A 17,213-nucleotide genomic window follows, 5' to 3' on the forward strand; every position below is an offset into this window, starting at 1 on the left:
GAATTTGGAATTCCGCCAGGAGTTACACCTTTTCCAACTCGCAATAAAAGGAAGTACGGAGCCGGAAGTGTCATTTGGGGTTTCCCCCCCCCCTCTTCTCCCTTCAGGTTGTGACGTTTCCTACGCGCATGCGGGGAATGAAGCCGCGCTCGCTCCATACTGCTAGTCCAGGAAGCCGAACGCTGAAGGAAGTCGGTGGGAAGGCGGGGGAGCAGCGGGTTGTCGCCCGTGAGGTTACACGCACTCGAAAAAAAGAAAAAAAAACCCAACGACGACGGACTCGTTGGTTCAGAAACGCGCTCGCTCGGTGACGCTGCTCCGCTTGTTTCACAGTCTCGGCGCTTAGAGTGCAGGTATTCTTGCGGTGTCATTTCTGCTCCTCAGCTTTAGAGATAGCACAATGGAGAAAAGCTGCTTTTGGGGAGGGGGGCGGCGGTTTGCACGTATTACGTCTGGGTTTGGTTGCCTTTTTGCAAGGGGGCGTTTTCGGGGACTACATTAGTTTGTCCGGGGTGAAATGTGGCCGTTTCTTTTTTTAATGTAGTCCAGGCAGAGCTGACCCAAGGTTATTTAACCGTTCTAGGCGAGCCTTCAGTTACGCCCCCCCCCGCTCTCTTTTCGTAGTCCGATGTCTCCTCTTCTCCCCCCACCCCATTTTTTCTCTTTTCTGCCGTCAGCGCTCTTCAACAAGGGGGGAAGGGGTAAAACGCGGATCTATTCTAAACCCTCAAGTCCTTAAAAATCTGAGGTCCGTGCCACTTTTTATGTGTAATCAATTTTTTAATTTTCAAACAGAAAAGCAACCTACAAAGTACAGGCAACCGTGGAATAACAACAAAGTAGAACCAGAATACAAAATAGACTAACCCAGCACCCCACTTTTAGTCTCAGCCTAGGTTATGGCTCTGACAGACCTCTATGACACTTTAGCTGTGACGGATCCTAATGCTTCTCCCTCCCTGTGCTGAGACTAAAAGTGGCAAAACTTTTGCCCTGAGGTCCGTGCCACTTTTAGTCTCAGCATAGAGAGGGAAAAGCATTAGGATCCGTCACAGCTAAAGTGTCGTAGAGATCTTTCAGAGCCATAACCTAGGCTGAGACTAAAAGTGACACTGACCTCAGATTTTTAAGGTCGTACGGGTTTAGATCCACAGGGCCCGTGTTTTACCCCTTCCCCCCTCCAACAAGCACACCGGGGCCTTTGAGTATCTCTGTACTGTACTTTATAGACCTGCAAGCATCTGTCCTTTCTGCCAAAGGCTTTTCTGATCAGATGTGATTGGGGAAGGGGGGGGGGCGGGATTGCAGAAAGGCCTGTCGCTGCGCTGCTGCTGCTCCCCGCCCCTTTTCTCGAACGCCGCCACGCTAGGCGAATGGCTGGGACCGACGAGAAAACTGCTAGAGCGGGATGATCTTGGAGATCAAGAAGTACGGAGGTGTGTGCTCGAGAATTCCCCCCCCCTTGAATCTGAAAGCGGGGGTGAGGAGGAAAGGGCGAGTCTGCTTCCTGCCTCCGCTCCCAGCCTGTTGGCCCCCGTAGGGTGGATCGCGATGTGTCCCGAAGATTGACCGCAGCAGCTTCTAAACTCGCCCTTTCCTAAGAATGGCTCTCTGGAGACTGCGAGAGCTCATAATAGACACGTCCCATGAAGTTTAGTAAAGGGGAAAGAGTACCGTTGTAATTTATGTTCTCGTATATACTGTTTACATTTCTATTACTCGTATCTTATTGGTCCCTTATTCTGGTACTTTTAAGTTTAGGTTAGTGCATGATCTGAAACTCAAGTGTAAAGAGCTGCAAATGCCCAGGTCCCCATCACTTCTTAGACAGGAGTTTTACTTTAACAGTAACATAACATAGTAACATAGTAGATGACAGCAGATAAAGACCCAAATGATCCATCCAGTCTGCCCAACCTGATTCAATTTAAATTTTTTAAATTTTTTTCTTAGCTATTTCTGGGCAAGAATCCAAAGCTCTACCAGGTACTGTGCTTGTGTTCCAACTGCCGAAATCTCAGTTAAAACCTACTCCGGCCCATCTACACCCTCCCAGCCACTGAAGACCTCCCCAGCCATCCCCCACCAAACGGCCATACACAGATTGTCCTTGAAAGTAGAATGGGAAGGATATTGTGTAAAAAGTTTGGTAGCAATGCATTGTTTTAAAGGTTTACACTGTGCTAGGTATACTTGATGAGATCTGTGCCACATTCATATATGTGAACGTGATTATAATGTTCACAACGGTACAAATGGACTGCAGGTGATTAAATTTAATTGGGATTAGAGTTTACTAGTTTATAAGCAGCTGCCATTTTTATAGATGAATCTCGCCCATAGGTAACACTAATTAATGTATTATGACCAAAAGGAATCTAGAAAGTATTTCAATAAATATATTTTGTTAATTAGCTTGTTAAAAGTGCAGAGTTAGCAAGTTTTTGAGGAATGATCTTCATGGACATGTAGTCTTTTTATATCTGTGCTAAATGCAATTTACATATTAATTTTAGCAGGAAAGAAGAGTCTGGTAGTGAAAGTAGCAATCTGCAGCACAGTTTGTCTTTTGATCAAGGAGTCTGAGGAATCCATGTTTTCTTGGAACGGACAGGCTATCTAAGAACAGGAAGATAGCTGTTACCACATAATGTTGATATAAATTTCACTACTTTTGTGTATGTTTGAAGTTAGGGTGGAGAGTTGTCTGGTAAATTTTCCCTTGCAAAACTAATGGGAATTTTCTCCCTGTGAGATTTCCTTTCCAATTTATCTGTTCTGTCACTGTAGCAACAAGCTCCCAGCCTCTTGTACCTCAAATCCTCCCAAACATGCACCAGGGCTCTTTCCAAGAATTCCAAAATCATGAGCCTTAAATCCAGCTGCTGGTGTATTCATTGTACAGTGATTATGGTGTTTCTGCTCTGGGCTATGAATGCTGCCTACAGGAGTAGGGGATCTGACATGGGAATTTATTCAGGTTGTTCACATGGAAGTGTGTGCCGTTCTCTTTCTTTGGGGTTTCCTCCCTTCTTCACATAAGTTCATGTAATCCTCTTTCTTCTTCTCCATCTACTATTTTAAGTTCTTGTAAACCGTGTCGAGCTCAATACTCATGGAGATGATGCGGTATATAAACTTAAGGTTTAGATTAAAATAAAAGTGATTTACTGCATCCAGGAAAGCATAGCTCTTTGCTTACCTGACTTCCTAAGAACATGCTCCTATTTCCTTTGTTCACTTAGTCATCAAATTGCTTTATCTGGGCTTAACCAATGTATATGCAACTTAGCAAACAGTCATCGCTATTAAGTATTATACCATATGGTGTTTGCATTACAGTAGGGATGGTCCTTCATCTGACATGTATTTTCTAGGTACAGTTTAGAGAAACCTTTTGATTTTCAGGGAATTCTTACAAGTGTAGAAAGTCTGAAGGAGGCTCCCTGCTGCTTGTAGCTAATACAGAAAGCTAGGGCTACGTCAGTACAGAATTTTTGGATTGAGATGCCATATATACTTGAATATAAAATGAGATTTTTGGGCTAAAAGATCCCGAACCTGTTGCAAGCTTCTGCTGGGCCTACTGTAAGACCTGGTGGGCTGGGATAGGAAAGATCCCTCCCATCTCCTGCCCCAGCCAGCTTTTAACAATTTTTATCCCCCCCACTGTGTATTTTTTAAATCCCTGGTGGTCCAGCGGTGGGCCGGGACAGGAGAGATCCCTTCTGTCTCCTGCCCTGGCCAACTTTAAACAACATTTATCTCCCTCCTGCCCCCCTCCTCTGGCGTACCTGTCAAATCCTTAGTGGTCTAGCAGGGGGCCAGGACAGGAAAGATCTTCCACCCCCTGTCCTAACCAACTCTTAAGAAGTTTTACCTCCCTCTCAAATGCCATTATTTCCCTCCTTTTCCCTGTGCAGCAGCATGTTCACCCCATTTCTCTGTGCAGCAGCAACAGCATTTCCCTCCTTCCCCCCTTTCCTTTGCAGAAGCAGCAGCGGTATTTCCCTTCCCCTCCAGGTCCCTGTGAAGCAGTAGCAGCATTTTCCCCTACCCCCATTCCCTTCTCTTACCGCGAGCTGTCCTCCGTTCGGCCACTTTCTTCTCTTAATGCGATCTGGCCTGCTCCGTTCGGCCCCTCCCCCTTCCCTTCCTGCAGTCTAGCCTGTGTTCCAGTAGCTGGAGTCCTGTTCTTTTTCGGGCCCCCCTTCCCTTCCCGCGGGCTGGCCTGCTGCGGCCGAAGGTTTTTTTTTAAGTTTAAAAGTGCCGGCGGTGGCTCCTCTCACGATCCCCGCCAGCGTCGGTAGCCTTCTCCAACGCTGGTGCAGGCTTGTGAGAGGAGCCGACACCACAGCTTGAGAGGTGGAGAGCAGGGAGTCCAGCGCTGCTGGCCAGTTTGACGAAGTGAGGACGGGAGGGGGGAGTCACTGCCGAGACTATGTTAGACGGAGTGAGGGACCCCTGTATGCGTGCATGTGCACTCTGCCGACCACGGAACTACAGATCAGGCAACACGGTGGTAGAGTGTGTATGCGCGCTTAGCGTTTTATTATATTAGATATAACAGCCACAGTCACATGATACTAGACTTCTCATCAGGAGTTATTACCCAGCAACATTGCCAAAAACCCAAAGCCATCATTTTAGACATAGATGGTCAGCTGGCTTAAAGTTTAGGTTGGAGTTGGAGTATGACTGAGTTTGAAAGAAGAGTGAGGGGAAGGAAAATGGCATATAGGAAATTTGCCTTGATGCTATTGGGCTTTAAAGCCTGGATTCTCTAAAACCTTACCTTCTGGGCCCAGCTCAGACAGGATCTCCCCTCCCCTATGGACTTCCCTTAAATGTCTTACTATCCTCCTATATTCAGTGGATTTATCCCCCTTATTTTCCTGTCTCCCATACGTTAGTACCGTATTTTTACGTAGATAACGCGCACCTGTGTAAAACGTGCACACGGGTATAGCACGCGAAAAACACAAATTTATGTACAGAAATTTTTATATACCGCGCACACCCGTATACCGCGCATGCTGCCCGACTCTCCTTTTGCCCGCCCCGACTCTCCTCTGGCCACCCCGACTCTCCTTTCGCCCGCCCCAACTCTCCTCTCCCCCTTGAAGTCCTGTCCCCACCCTGAAAGCCTGATGCCCCCCCTCCCGACGTCTGATTCACACCCCCCCCCCGCAGGACCGCTCGCACGCACCCCCACCCCGAAGGACCGCTCGCACGCACTCCCACCCGCACCTCCACCCTGAAGGACCGCTCGCACCCCTACAGCCTCCCGACCCCCCCATCATGTAGAAGCTCCTACCGGTGTCCTGCTGCTTCCTCTTGGCGGTCCCGACTCCCCGACACGATCGGGGCAAGAGGCGGAGCTTTGGGACGGATGGGCCAATCCGGCCTCATTCCGTCGTTGGCTGCCTGCCGGACAGGCGAGTTTGACTCCCGTCTGTCCGGCCAACTACACAAAGGTACGGGGAAGGGGGTGGGGGTGTCAGGGTCGGCCAGGGGGGTCGCGGGTCAGCTGGGGGGCGGTCGGAGATTCTTGGGGGGGGGGCGGTCGTTGGGGGGAGGGGGGTTTGCGTCGAGGGCAGGAGGGCTTGGGATCCCTCCTGCCCGTAATGTAGTGCGGGGTGGGGGTAGGGGGGTCGCCGTGGCCAGGAGGGTTTGGGCTCCCTCCTGGCCCGAACAACTAGGGGGGGTGTCGCCAGGGCTAGGAGGATTTGGGCTCCCTCCTGGCCCGATATTGTCGGGGAGTTGGGGAGTCGGCGGGGCAAGAGGGCTTGGGCTCCCTTTTGCCCCGATCGTGTCGGGGTGCCGCGGTTGGCTGGGGCAAGAGGGCTTGAGCTCCCTCTTGCCCCGATCATGTCGGGTGTCGGGACCGCCAAGAGGAAGCAGCAGGACACCGGTAGGAGCTTCTACATGATGGGGGGGTCGGGAGGCTGTGGGGGTGCGAGCGGTCCTTCAGGGTGGGGGGTGCGGGTGGGAGTGCGTGCGAGCGGTCCTTCGGGGTGCGGGTGCGTGCGAGCGGTCCTTCGGGGTGGAGGGGCGAGCGGTCCTGCGGGGGGTGGGGGGTGAATCGGACGTCGGGGGGGAACTATGTAAAAAAAATTTTGTATAACGCACAAGGGTATGCGCGGTACGTAAAAACCACGTATAACGCGCGCGTTATATGCGAGAAAATACGATAATGTCTTGTCAGCATAAATTTGTATTTTTAGTTTGTAAATCTTCCTTTTTTTTTTTTTTTTACTGTTATATACACTGTGCACCACTTAGAAGTATGATAAACGGTATAACAAATTTTAAATAAACTATAAATACACCGTTTTGTTTTTTCTTTTTTTTAGGCGCCAGTAGGCACCCAAGCTTGGTGAAAAACGCCATTTAAAAAGCATTTTAAACTGATTTTCAAGGTGCCTAAAACATCGGCGCTGGAATTGTACATCTGTAGACGTTTTACAATGCTTAATGCCACTATAGGCATGGCTAACACTGGAAGTGGTGTTGGGCATGATTCACATCAAAGGTAGGCGCTGAAAATGTAGGCCTGGAAAACCCTGGCCTACATTTCTGGTGCCTACCTTTGCCGGAGGTGCAGTTCTCTAACTTGTGCCGTCACGTGATTGACACTTTTAAGGCAGCCACCGACAACAGCACTGGTTAGAGAATCCGGGCCTAAATCTTTTTTTTTTTTTGTTTGTGTTTGTTTTTAAATATGATTAGTAAATAGATTGAGAACAGAAAAATTCAGGGGAAGTTTACTTAGTGCTTCAGATAACATCAAATGTTTTGGCATTAAGCCTGTATTACAGATAATTATGTGCACCATGACTTTTTGCAACACTTATCTACATTATTTATTTCACACCCTACTTAGAGAAAAAAAAGAAGTATTCATAAGTATATGATGAAATTATTAGGTGTGTTACATAATTGTTTCCCAACCCTGTCTTCGAGGCATGCCTAACCATACTGGTTTTCAGGAGATCTGTGAATAAACTGACTATACAGCATATGCTCAAGAATTATTCACTGTTTATCCTGAATATCAGACTTATTTTTATTTGAAAAATGTATAATCAACCTTTTAGTAGACTGTAAAGACGAACTGTAAAATAAAGTAATGTGATGCGCTATGCCTCCAGGATTGGATTGGGAAGCACTGCTCTACTTTTCTAAAATGTAGGAGTGGATAATTATTTGCAAAAATTAGGTATCGGCTAAAATTTCTAGGAACCAGAGAAAAATTATTTTCCTTTACATTTCTCAAATTTTGCAGAGGAGGAGCAGTTATTTTTGCTTTATTGTTTGTATTTTTGTATATATGTTCTTTTTTTGGGGCGGGGGGGGGGGGATAAGGGAAATAGATTTCTCTTTCCTGTTTACTTACTTCAGCCTCTTCTCTTCTTTTTTACTTCTGTCTCTATCGTCTCTCTTTACATTTATCTTCCTCCTTTCTTTCTCTCTCACCTAGTGTTCTTGGTGAGGTTTTCTTCAGCCTGCAGCCACCTCTGTTCCCAGTTGCACCACATGGGACACATGGCCTACTTCTTTGAACCAAGCCCACAGATCATCTTTTCTGCTCCCACTAGTGGTGTGGTCAATCTGTGGTCTGCCTCTTTTGGTTGCTTGTTTTGCTGGTCTGCTAGACAGTTACCTTTGCATTCAATTGTAAGACTTGCTTTATGGATGGTACAACTGTCAGCCTGCTGTTCTCTGTGGATATCCAGTAGGAGGTTATTGAATCTCCTGCTTGTGTCTATGATGCTGCTTCACCTTCTAGCTCTTAGTTTAGGTTCCTCATTTCATGAACTTAACTGCTTACAAGACTACTTGTTCATCATACTGGTTGTTGTTGAGCCAATAAATAATCACAGTACCAGACCTCATTACTTCAGTGTGAGTGGTTAAGATGTATTCATGAGTAAGGTGCCTCATCTGGCTCAGTACTGCCTTGAGCTTGTTTCTCCACCTGTTAATTTTTTTTTTTTTAGAGGGCTAATAGTATGCATGCTGTGTGCTATGAAATTCTGAGATTTTCAGCTCTACAGTATAATCTCGTTATAACGGACTTCAAGGGACCTGGAAAAATGGTCCGTTATATCCAGAGTTGCTTTTTTTAAAAAAACTTTATTTAGGTCAACTTGAAACAACGTTCAATCAATGAACAACAGTCACTGAACAACCATATCAGCAACATCAAGAACAAAACTCAGCAAAACATGGCATGAAATGATGCATGAAATGATTGCAAAACCAGAACACTAAAAGATGTTCTAAAGCATCTCGTCGTACTATACTGGAAAGAAAAATACTCTGTCATTTTCTTCTGGGTTGCATTTTGATACTATATCACCGGCATGCCATGCGCCTTGTAGGCGGAGCCTGAATGTCCGTTATAACCGAAGAAAACTACAGCTAAATGCGGCTCTGGGGACCAAATTGGTTGTCTGTTATATCCGAAAGTCCGCTATATGCAAGTCCACTATATGCAATGATTTTCTTTGTTTATAATGGCGCATGACCGGGACCAGCGGACCTTGTCCGCTATAGGTGAGGTTCCATTATAAGCGAGTAGATATTTCTACTGTGGGCTGGTGAGGTAATTGCTCTGATGCTTGTAGAAATCCTATGAGTGTCTGAGCATTTACCTCACTGGCCTGTTGCAGCTTTGTAAAAGCAACCCTGAAGTTGGAAAAACTGCAAATTGAAGTTTTTTCCCCAAAGCATTTGATTGTTCTTGAAAAGAAAATATTAAATTTTTTTTTTTTTTTTAAAAAGCCATCCTAAGCCATCCAAAGCCATTACATGAAGCTCCATTTTTTTCTTAAAATTTTCTATTTTTGCTTAATGGATCAAATTTCTTGGTATTATGTTTTCACACTCAGCAATAATACACATGATAAAAACATTTTATGTTAGAAAAAGTCTTAGCAGTATTTTATTAAATGAACCTTCAATATTTGCACTTCATTGTGGAAAGTAACAGAAATTTAACATACTTTCCTTTTAGCCCTCATTCCAGAACTTCTTTTGAATTAAGAGAGACTTGTCTCGTGCGCATTTATGCTATCATATCTCCCCTCTCCCACCTTTCCTTCAAAGTATACATATTGAGATCTTTGTCTGTCCCCATACGCCTTATGACGAAGACCAACGACCATTTTAGTAGCCTTCCACTGGACAGACTCCATCCTTTTTATTCTTGTATATATGTAAACCGCTTGAATGTGTAACCACGAAAAGGTGGTATACAAATCCCTTTCCCTTTATTAGACCAGTAGTTTTCAACAGTGAAAGAACTACAAGTTTAGCACCGGTACTTGGGACAGTTTGCTAATTTAGAGGGACTAATAATATCTGGAGGGTATGAGGCTGATATTGTTTCTACATATAGAAATAGAAATTTTATTCATGAGCATAAATTTCCATGTGCCAGAGCCAAAGATACCTATGCAGCCTTTCCCTTTGCACTTCTTTTTATATTTACAGGTCCACACATTAGATTGCATGGCTATTCTATGGTTTAGGCTTGATGCAAGAAAGGCCCATAAGTAATTTACCTGCTATTGTTAGTAATAGCCATATGCTTTGCAAAAGAGACCTATACAAGCACATTCCGTAGCCTACCCTGGAAGAAAGAAAACCATTCAGGAGGGAATTTTCAAATGCTTGTTGGGCTGTATAGACTGCACTTACTGGAAGCCGAAGGAGCCATTTCAGACTCCCAAATTGCAGACCTTTGACAGCATAATTTACTCCCTAAAAGATGCAGAGATCCTTAGATAAGGGATCTTTATGATCCTAAAAGGGAGGGAACTAGAGCAAGTACATTTATGTAAGAAGGAAAGGAGAAAAACTGAATGTGTGGGTGGGGTGGGGGTGTAGGAATGAATGTTTTTAGCAAGTTTCTGCTAATCTTAATAGCTTATGTACAAGAGCAATAATGGTGCTTGTCATCAGTTAGTTTATGTTGCCCCCCCAATAGTAAATCATACCAGACAACTGAAGATTATTTTTAATGAATAAGTTTTTGAACTTGAAAAATTCACAGCTTTATTTATGTGAACTAATAGAACCTTATTTTTTTTCTTGTAGGTTTTTAGACATCTGTGCAAGTGAAGGAGTAGCCGATAATACATCAGTGTTTGAATTCTTATGATGTCAAGTACTGTTTCCTGCTTGATTTTAAGCTCTGCAAGACATGGTTTTGTTACACTGCAAGTGAGGAGATGCTGGTACTCGAGATATATTGCAGTTCAAAACAGGGCAAAATGGAAAAGGAGGCTTTCCAGGAAACCATTTATGCAAGATCTGCTGGAGTGCGCAGGCACAGAAAATATTCTCCTTAGAAATACATTTTTCAGACACATCTCTACAGAGGAAGATTTCCATTTTCAATTGGCCCCATCACATATAAATGATATCTTGAGGGCTAATGAGCAATGCTACAAAATTCAAGAGTTTGATGGAAGAAATTCTAATTCAGTTTTGAAATTTGAAAGTAATCAACTAGCAGCAAATGCACCAAATGAAGACCGTAGAAGCACAGCTACGTGCTTACAGACCAAAGGTTTGCTCTTTGGTGTCTTCGATGGCCATGCAGGACATGCCTGTGCACAATCGCTAAGTGAAAGGCTCTTCTATTACATTGCTGTTTCTCTAATGACTCAGCAAATGTTAGAAGAGCTTGAGTTTGCTATGGAGCATATGAAACCTGTGCTGCCAGTTCTGCAGTGGCACAAACACAGAAATGATTACACCTATAGAGAAGTAGCTTCACTCTATGTAGACCACCTCAGAGTTTATTGGCAGGAACTTATAGAGTTTGACAATAAAATGGGACTAAATGTAGAGGATGCTCTGACTTATTCATTCAAGAGACTAGATTCAGACATCTCGCTAGAAGGGCAAGTCCCAATGAATGACTTGGTTAGAAACCTTGCTCTTGAGGTTGCTTTCTCAGGAGCAACTGCTTGTGTTGCCCATATCGACAATATTCACTTACATGTAGCCAATGCTGGGGACTGTAGAGCAATCTTAGGGGTTCAGGATAAAGATGGAACGTGGTCTTCTCTCCCTCTCACACAAGACCACAATGCCCTTAATGAAATGGAACTTTTAAGGTTACGACAAGAGCACCCCAAATCAGAAGAGCAAACTGTAGTAATGGATAATAGACTTCTGGGAATTTTGATGCCTGCTAGAGCATTTGGAGATGTCCGCTTCAAATGGAGTAAGGAACTGCAACAAAGTGTCTTGGAAAACGCTTGTGATATTGAGGCTTTAAATATTTATCAGTACACCCCTCAAAATTACCATACACCTCCATACTTAACTGCTGAGCCTGAGGTAAGGTATCATAGGTTACGGCCTCAAGATAAATTTCTTGTTATTGCCTCTGATGGGTTATGGGATATGTTGGATAATGAAGAAGTCATTAGACTTTTGGCAGAACATCTTTCAGGGGTTAATTTAGAGGTGCTGGAGCCAGAACTGACTATTGAGAAGCGAAGCCTAGGCTACATGCAAAACCTACTGCTCAAGAGAAGGGCCAAAGGAGTGCAGTCCTACGACCAGAATGGAGCTACCCATCTGATAAGGCATGCTGTGGGCAATAATGAACATGGTGTCATAGAGCAAGAGAAGCTTTCTACGATGTTGAGTTTGCCTGATGATTTGGCAAGAATGTACAGAGATGACATCACGATCACCGTGGTTTACTTTAATTCTATTAACATTGAAATGTATGGCAAAGAAAAATAATGCTTGGTTGTCTCAAAACCTTTCTAGCAGTTAGTTTCAGATCAGAATTTCTGGCAAAAGTCAATGGCTAGGTCAAGTAGAGTATTCCACCAACTGTATGGATATGGAATTAAGATCCTCCCTTTAAACAATTTGTGTTGGGATCTTGCCCTTGTGTTTCCTGTGAGTGGAATAATACACTGCAGCTGCCGTTAAGCTGCTCAAAATTTGAGCAGAAATTGGCCAATTAAATGTAATTTATTAGCGTTATCAATATTGAAATTGCATTGTGCCAGCAGTAGTGGGAGTATGTAGTAATGTGAAGACATTTCTTCCATGCTTTAAAACTTGCTGATACCAGGAAGATGGGGTGATATATCAAATGCTCCCATGAAAAACTGGGCTAATGTTGCACCATCAGTTTACTTGTTCAGAATACTCATTTGTTTTTGATTGAACAAGATGTTTTGGGGTTTTGGTGTGTGTGTGTGTGTGGGGAGGGGGGAGTGGTTGGCATGGGAATACTTGTTCTCCAGTATTTGATTGCATTGGTGCTTAATGGAGCCCTGCTTAAGCTGTAGATCTTAAATGAGGGACAGATGAATGTAGCATATGATAATCTGCTAGAAATAGGTGCCCTAAAATTAGAAAAGCATGAAGCTGTAACTGCCCAGGGTTCGGGTTTGCATGTAGCTTGTGCTGCATTTGTAGTGGGGGGGGAACCCCTTGAGTAATGATTAGTACAGAGTACAGAAATACCCTGAAGTTCAACAGTTCAATGAAATAGTTTAGTTAAGCAGTAAACTACTGCAGATGCAAAGGGCTAGATTAACTAAAGTGGGTTACTGCTACTGTGTTGACTATACTAACTACTGGTAAATTGCATGCCTTTGTTCAGTCTATCCATAAAAGGGAACCTGGACAAGGATAGGAAGAGAAGGTATGGCCTGAGAGCACAGATGGGCTGGGAATATAGGTTAATGCAGGTGGCTGTCTGCTATGTTTGCATTTAAAAATGAAAGGTACCTTTTTAGCAGAAGAGATTTATTTAAAGCACGTGGGATAAATAGGCCTAGTTATGCCTTGGTTGACACTGTGAATTTAACTGCCTTAATATTGCATTAGTTTATACAAGAAGTGGATAAAAAAAAAAAAGTTTAAATTACTTTACAGTGGCTCCTGAGATGTTGTGTGAAAGAAAACATATAGTGTGCACTTTAAATTAGTTTACATTCTGTCATTACAGATTTTACTGCAGTAGGGCAGTTTAATTAGATTATCTTTTTTATATAAGTTCCAGAATATAAAGGTTAATATTCTTTTGTATTGGATTATATCATTTTAACACTAACAGGTTATGAAGAAAAAGAAATGATAGCCAAGGAGAATTGACCGAAGTCCATTCAATTCCTATGGGCTTTGCTGCATTTACCATGGCAGTATCATTACCTTGGCTTTGTAAAAGAAGCTTTTAGTGTTAGAAATGAGAAAATTAAGGATGGAACTTTAGGAAAAATGTTGTTTGTTTCTGGGGGGGATTTGTGTTTCTTGAACTGTTGAGAAGTACTCATCCCTGAAGGGGTGTGGAGGGAGATTGTGATCAATCTTTGGTTGGGAAAAAACATTAAAAGGATTTTAAAGCATGAGCCTGGGCTAGTAAATACTGTCCAGGTCTTAAGGGGGAGCAGACACTGATGATAGAAGGAAAAAGTATTTTCCATTGCTTAAGGAGGGGTGAGGTCAATATACCTTCTAAGGCTTTTTGATCTGGGCATTTCCAGAAACAGAACACTGGCTTGTTTGGTTCGCCTCCTTTAAAAAGAACACCGAGAGAGAGAGATGGACACTATCCTCAAGACAGAAGAGACATCTACACAAGAAGGGCCTAGAGAAGAGCAGACTCAAAAATAAGAGAATGGATAGAAGAGCTCAGAGCGACAAGTGAGAAAAAAGAAGGCACATTTAAGAGGGAGAGAGATAGTACAGGGATTGGAGCAAGAAGAACACAGAGAGAGGGAGGGATGAGAAGATAGGGCAGAGAGATACATATGAGACAGGGAGGAAGAGGAAAAGACAGTTATTTCTAAGGTGTACAGCTTTTGGGAGTACATCCATCTGTCAGCACAACCAGCATTTTCAAAACTCAAGGGTCAGCTCTTTGATTACATGACATTGGCCATGAAGGACTTTGAACATGCTGACTGTGCTGGCATAGATAAATAATCAGAAGTGTGGTGTCAATGAAGGGGTCTTGCCACAACTACCGGTAGTGCAGCCCACGCCCTCCTCCCCCATGCTCATGGTATAGTGCTTCTGGAGCAGGGATGATCCTTGTACTGCAGTATATTTACATGGTTTGTGTCTGTGTGGGAGAAGAAAGCCCTATTTCATTGGAAAATTATTTGCACAGTAGAAGTGCATATTTTGGCAAAATATTTGAGATCATGAGGTGGTGGTGGGGGGAATTGGGGAGAAGGACTACAGACACAGTGAGGGAAGGTAAAGAGAAGAGCAGACACACACACACACTGAAAAAAGATAACTAAACCAAATAATGCTTTTTTTCTGAGAAAAATGCTAGATTACAATTTCAATAAAATAATAGCCCTAGTCCTGCATCAAACAGACTGGGTGTGAGGAGGCAAACAGCATGGGACTGAATAGCTTACTTAGGGCCAATGAGAGAGCCCATTGGGCAGGTAGCAGTTAAAAGAGAAATTTTTTGGTTGGAACAAGAAGGTGATCAGTGCCAGTTAAGACTTCATGTGAGGAGGAGATGGAATGAGTAACTGTAGTGGGGAAGCTCTGCCCATTATATGTTTTACCACTTGAGCACTGGGAGGGCTGATCTGCTTTTCAGTCCTTTACAGTCTTTGGGAACAAGGAATGCTTTGTATCTTGCCAGATTTGCTGGCTGCCTTTTGAGAAACAGATAAAATTAGAACAGAAAGTGTCCAAAGATTTCTTTTTCATTTTATTTTTATTCTTGTCACATATGAAGTTAGCCAAACGTTTGTTAAAAGTGATCCTGATGCCATTAAACTTCTGACAACACCATAGTATCGCCACATAGGTGAACATACATTTACTGCTGTTAAGATATTTCAGGTTTGTTTTTTTCTGTGTGCGGACAAACCTTTTATAAAGATGTTTTGGGGTGGGTGGGTTTTTTTTTTTTTTTGCTTGTTGTGGTGGTTGATTCTATGCAGAGAGCTGTAGGATCAGGCAGGTTTGCACTAGGTCTAGTTCAATAGAGGATTTTCTCCAGGAAGACAGCATGGGATAAGATGTTTACTTGAATAAAATTTGTGAAGAAAAGTGTGTTTTTAAAGAATGTACGTCGGATGCTACTACCAGATACGTGAATAGAATTATCTGTGTGTGTTATAATCTCTATTGAGATTAAGGCCTGATGTTGGCAGACTGGGCTCTTTATGTAACCATTTGATGGAAAAGAATTATCATGTTAAAATGACTAAATATTTTCAGTTGGTATGAAAATAAAATGCTTCTGATTGAATATTTTTCTCATCATTCTGTAGCTACTTATAATGTCTAGAGCAATGAGCTGAGAAGTGGAGAAGCCAGGGTTCTAATCTGCTTTTGTCACTGCCAAGCCCCATGATCCTTGGCAAGTCCTTTTAGCTCCCATTGCCTCTAAGATAACTTAAATTGTAAGCTCTGTGGGGAAGGGACATATTGTACTAGTGAATATTTGTTACCAGGATACAGTGCTGCATAAGTCCAGTAATAATATTAAAATAAATATTGTTAAAATATATAAAACTTAAGCCAGTTTTTTCCCATTGGTGTTCCAAAGGGACAAGAATTTGCTGCTTAATTATTTCAAGCATTCCAAAGTGGCCTTTTTATGGGTTGGGAATGAAGTACCATGAGTGGACTTTAGGGCTTCTCATCACATATTTTATTCTGCTTGGTCTCTGATTCAGGTCTAGACTGAATTTCAGATCAGCCCAAGTCAAAATAACAAGATCTGCCCTGTAAATCTGACTTTTTATCAATTTTGGTTTGCTATTTTCTTCAGTTTTAATGTTCATGTAGAAAACATGCACTCTTGTGGGACACATGATAGTAATCACATAAAGGAAAGTAAGAGGAAAAAGCTGCTTTGGTTCTCAAAAGTAGTAGGTAAGAAGGCATGGAAGAGGAGGTTAGCTTTCTTAAATTACAAAAGATTGCAGAAAGAAAGACAAATATTTCTGTTTGTGTTCACAGCTGAAATGCTGGGAGTGGGATACAAATAGGGCTGGAGGTGTGGTAAATTCTAATCAATTTTCAGAGGATTATGTTCATGAGGAGCTAGCTAAACTAAAGGTGGACAAATGGTGTTAATCGAAGGGTACTGAAGGAACTTAGGGAAGTTCTGGTGACTCCGCTGGCTGACATTTTTAATGCTGCTCTAGAATCAGGAATGGTAGTGGAGGATTGGAGAAGGGTGGATGTGGTCCCTCTACTCAAAAGTGGAAGTAAGAAAGAAGTAGGGAACTATAGGTCAGTAAGTTAGACTTCTGTGGTAAGTAAATTAATGGAAACGCTTTTAAAACAGAGTAATGATTCTGGAATCCAGTGTATTATAGGACTCGAGATGACATGGAATCCCGGGCATGTTCCTCAGACTCCACACTTCCCAGGGCCCGAAAGGAACGCTGACCCACTAGACTAGGCACCCGGATGGCTAGAAGCACAACCGACCCCCAGGATGAAGCTAGCCCGTGAACCGCCACCTTACAGCACCCACGAACTCGCACTCTGATGTGCCTGCTCCCTCTGAAAACCCCTGTGGAAGGAACTGCCCACTGCCACTTCACTGCCCAGGGCCCCCCAAACCTAGCCATACCCCACAGAAAAACCCTCACCTAAACTCGCATCACCCTGCAGGTAAATCTGCCCACCATCTACGAGAGGAGAGCACCCCACCGCCTGCTTACTGTCAAGAAGGAGCCCCCCAAAGCCCCCACTCCAAGACCAGCCCAAACTAAGCCAACCAACATCCATGCCCAACCCGCACCCCATAACCCATTGCATTGGGCGGGTTGAAATGCAGAAGGACCCCAGCAGACATGATACAAAAACCCATCACACACCAGTGGGCTCCAATGTGCAAGCATGTCAGGACATACCCACTCTAAAATGGGCTAGAGGCACCCCGACCCCAGCCACCAAGGCCCCCAAGCAGCCCAACCATCAGAACATCTCCTCTCCATCCATCGAACTCCTGACTGCCACACGAGGTGCCATGCCACCCTGCCAGCTGCATGGCATAGCAGTTGCAAAGGACCGGTCAGAAGGCACTGCAGAATGCAACCATGGAGAAATCTGCAATGCGCAGCCATCCCTCTCCAATTCACAACAGCCTGCACCAGACAAGCGACCACCCGCAACCCCGCCAGCTAGACACCATGTCACCATACTGCTCAGGTCAAGTACCCCTATCAGAA

General features: G+C 43.8%; 1 protein-coding gene across 4 annotated transcripts; it reads left to right on the plus strand.

Annotated features, from left to right (window-relative positions):
* The first annotated feature begins 84 nt into the window (after positions 1-84).
* Positions 85-15,324, plus strand: PDP2 (pyruvate dehyrogenase phosphatase catalytic subunit 2). 4 transcript variants are annotated; one of them, XM_033942467.1, is made up of 2 exons: positions 85-107; positions 10,108-15,324. In XM_033942467.1, the coding sequence occupies exon 2, from the start codon at positions 10,168-10,170 to the stop codon at positions 11,773-11,775; it is 1,608 nt and encodes a 535-aa protein (XP_033798358.1). In that variant the 5' UTR covers positions 85-107; positions 10,108-10,167; the 3' UTR covers positions 11,776-15,324. The 4 variants fall into 4 exon arrangements, with proteins under 4 accessions (XP_033798358.1, XP_033798354.1, XP_033798357.1 ...); XM_033942463.1 differs by lacking the exon at positions 85-107 and adding an exon at positions 114-353; XM_033942466.1 differs by lacking the exon at positions 85-107 and adding an exon at positions 1,101-1,428.
* Positions 15,325-17,213: the final 1,889 nt, after the last annotated feature.

This window comes from Geotrypetes seraphini, chromosome 4 (genome assembly GCF_902459505.1).
Source record: "Geotrypetes seraphini chromosome 4, aGeoSer1.1, whole genome shotgun sequence".
In the NCBI taxonomy this organism is placed as follows: domain Eukaryota; kingdom Metazoa; phylum Chordata; class Amphibia; order Gymnophiona; family Dermophiidae; genus Geotrypetes; species Geotrypetes seraphini.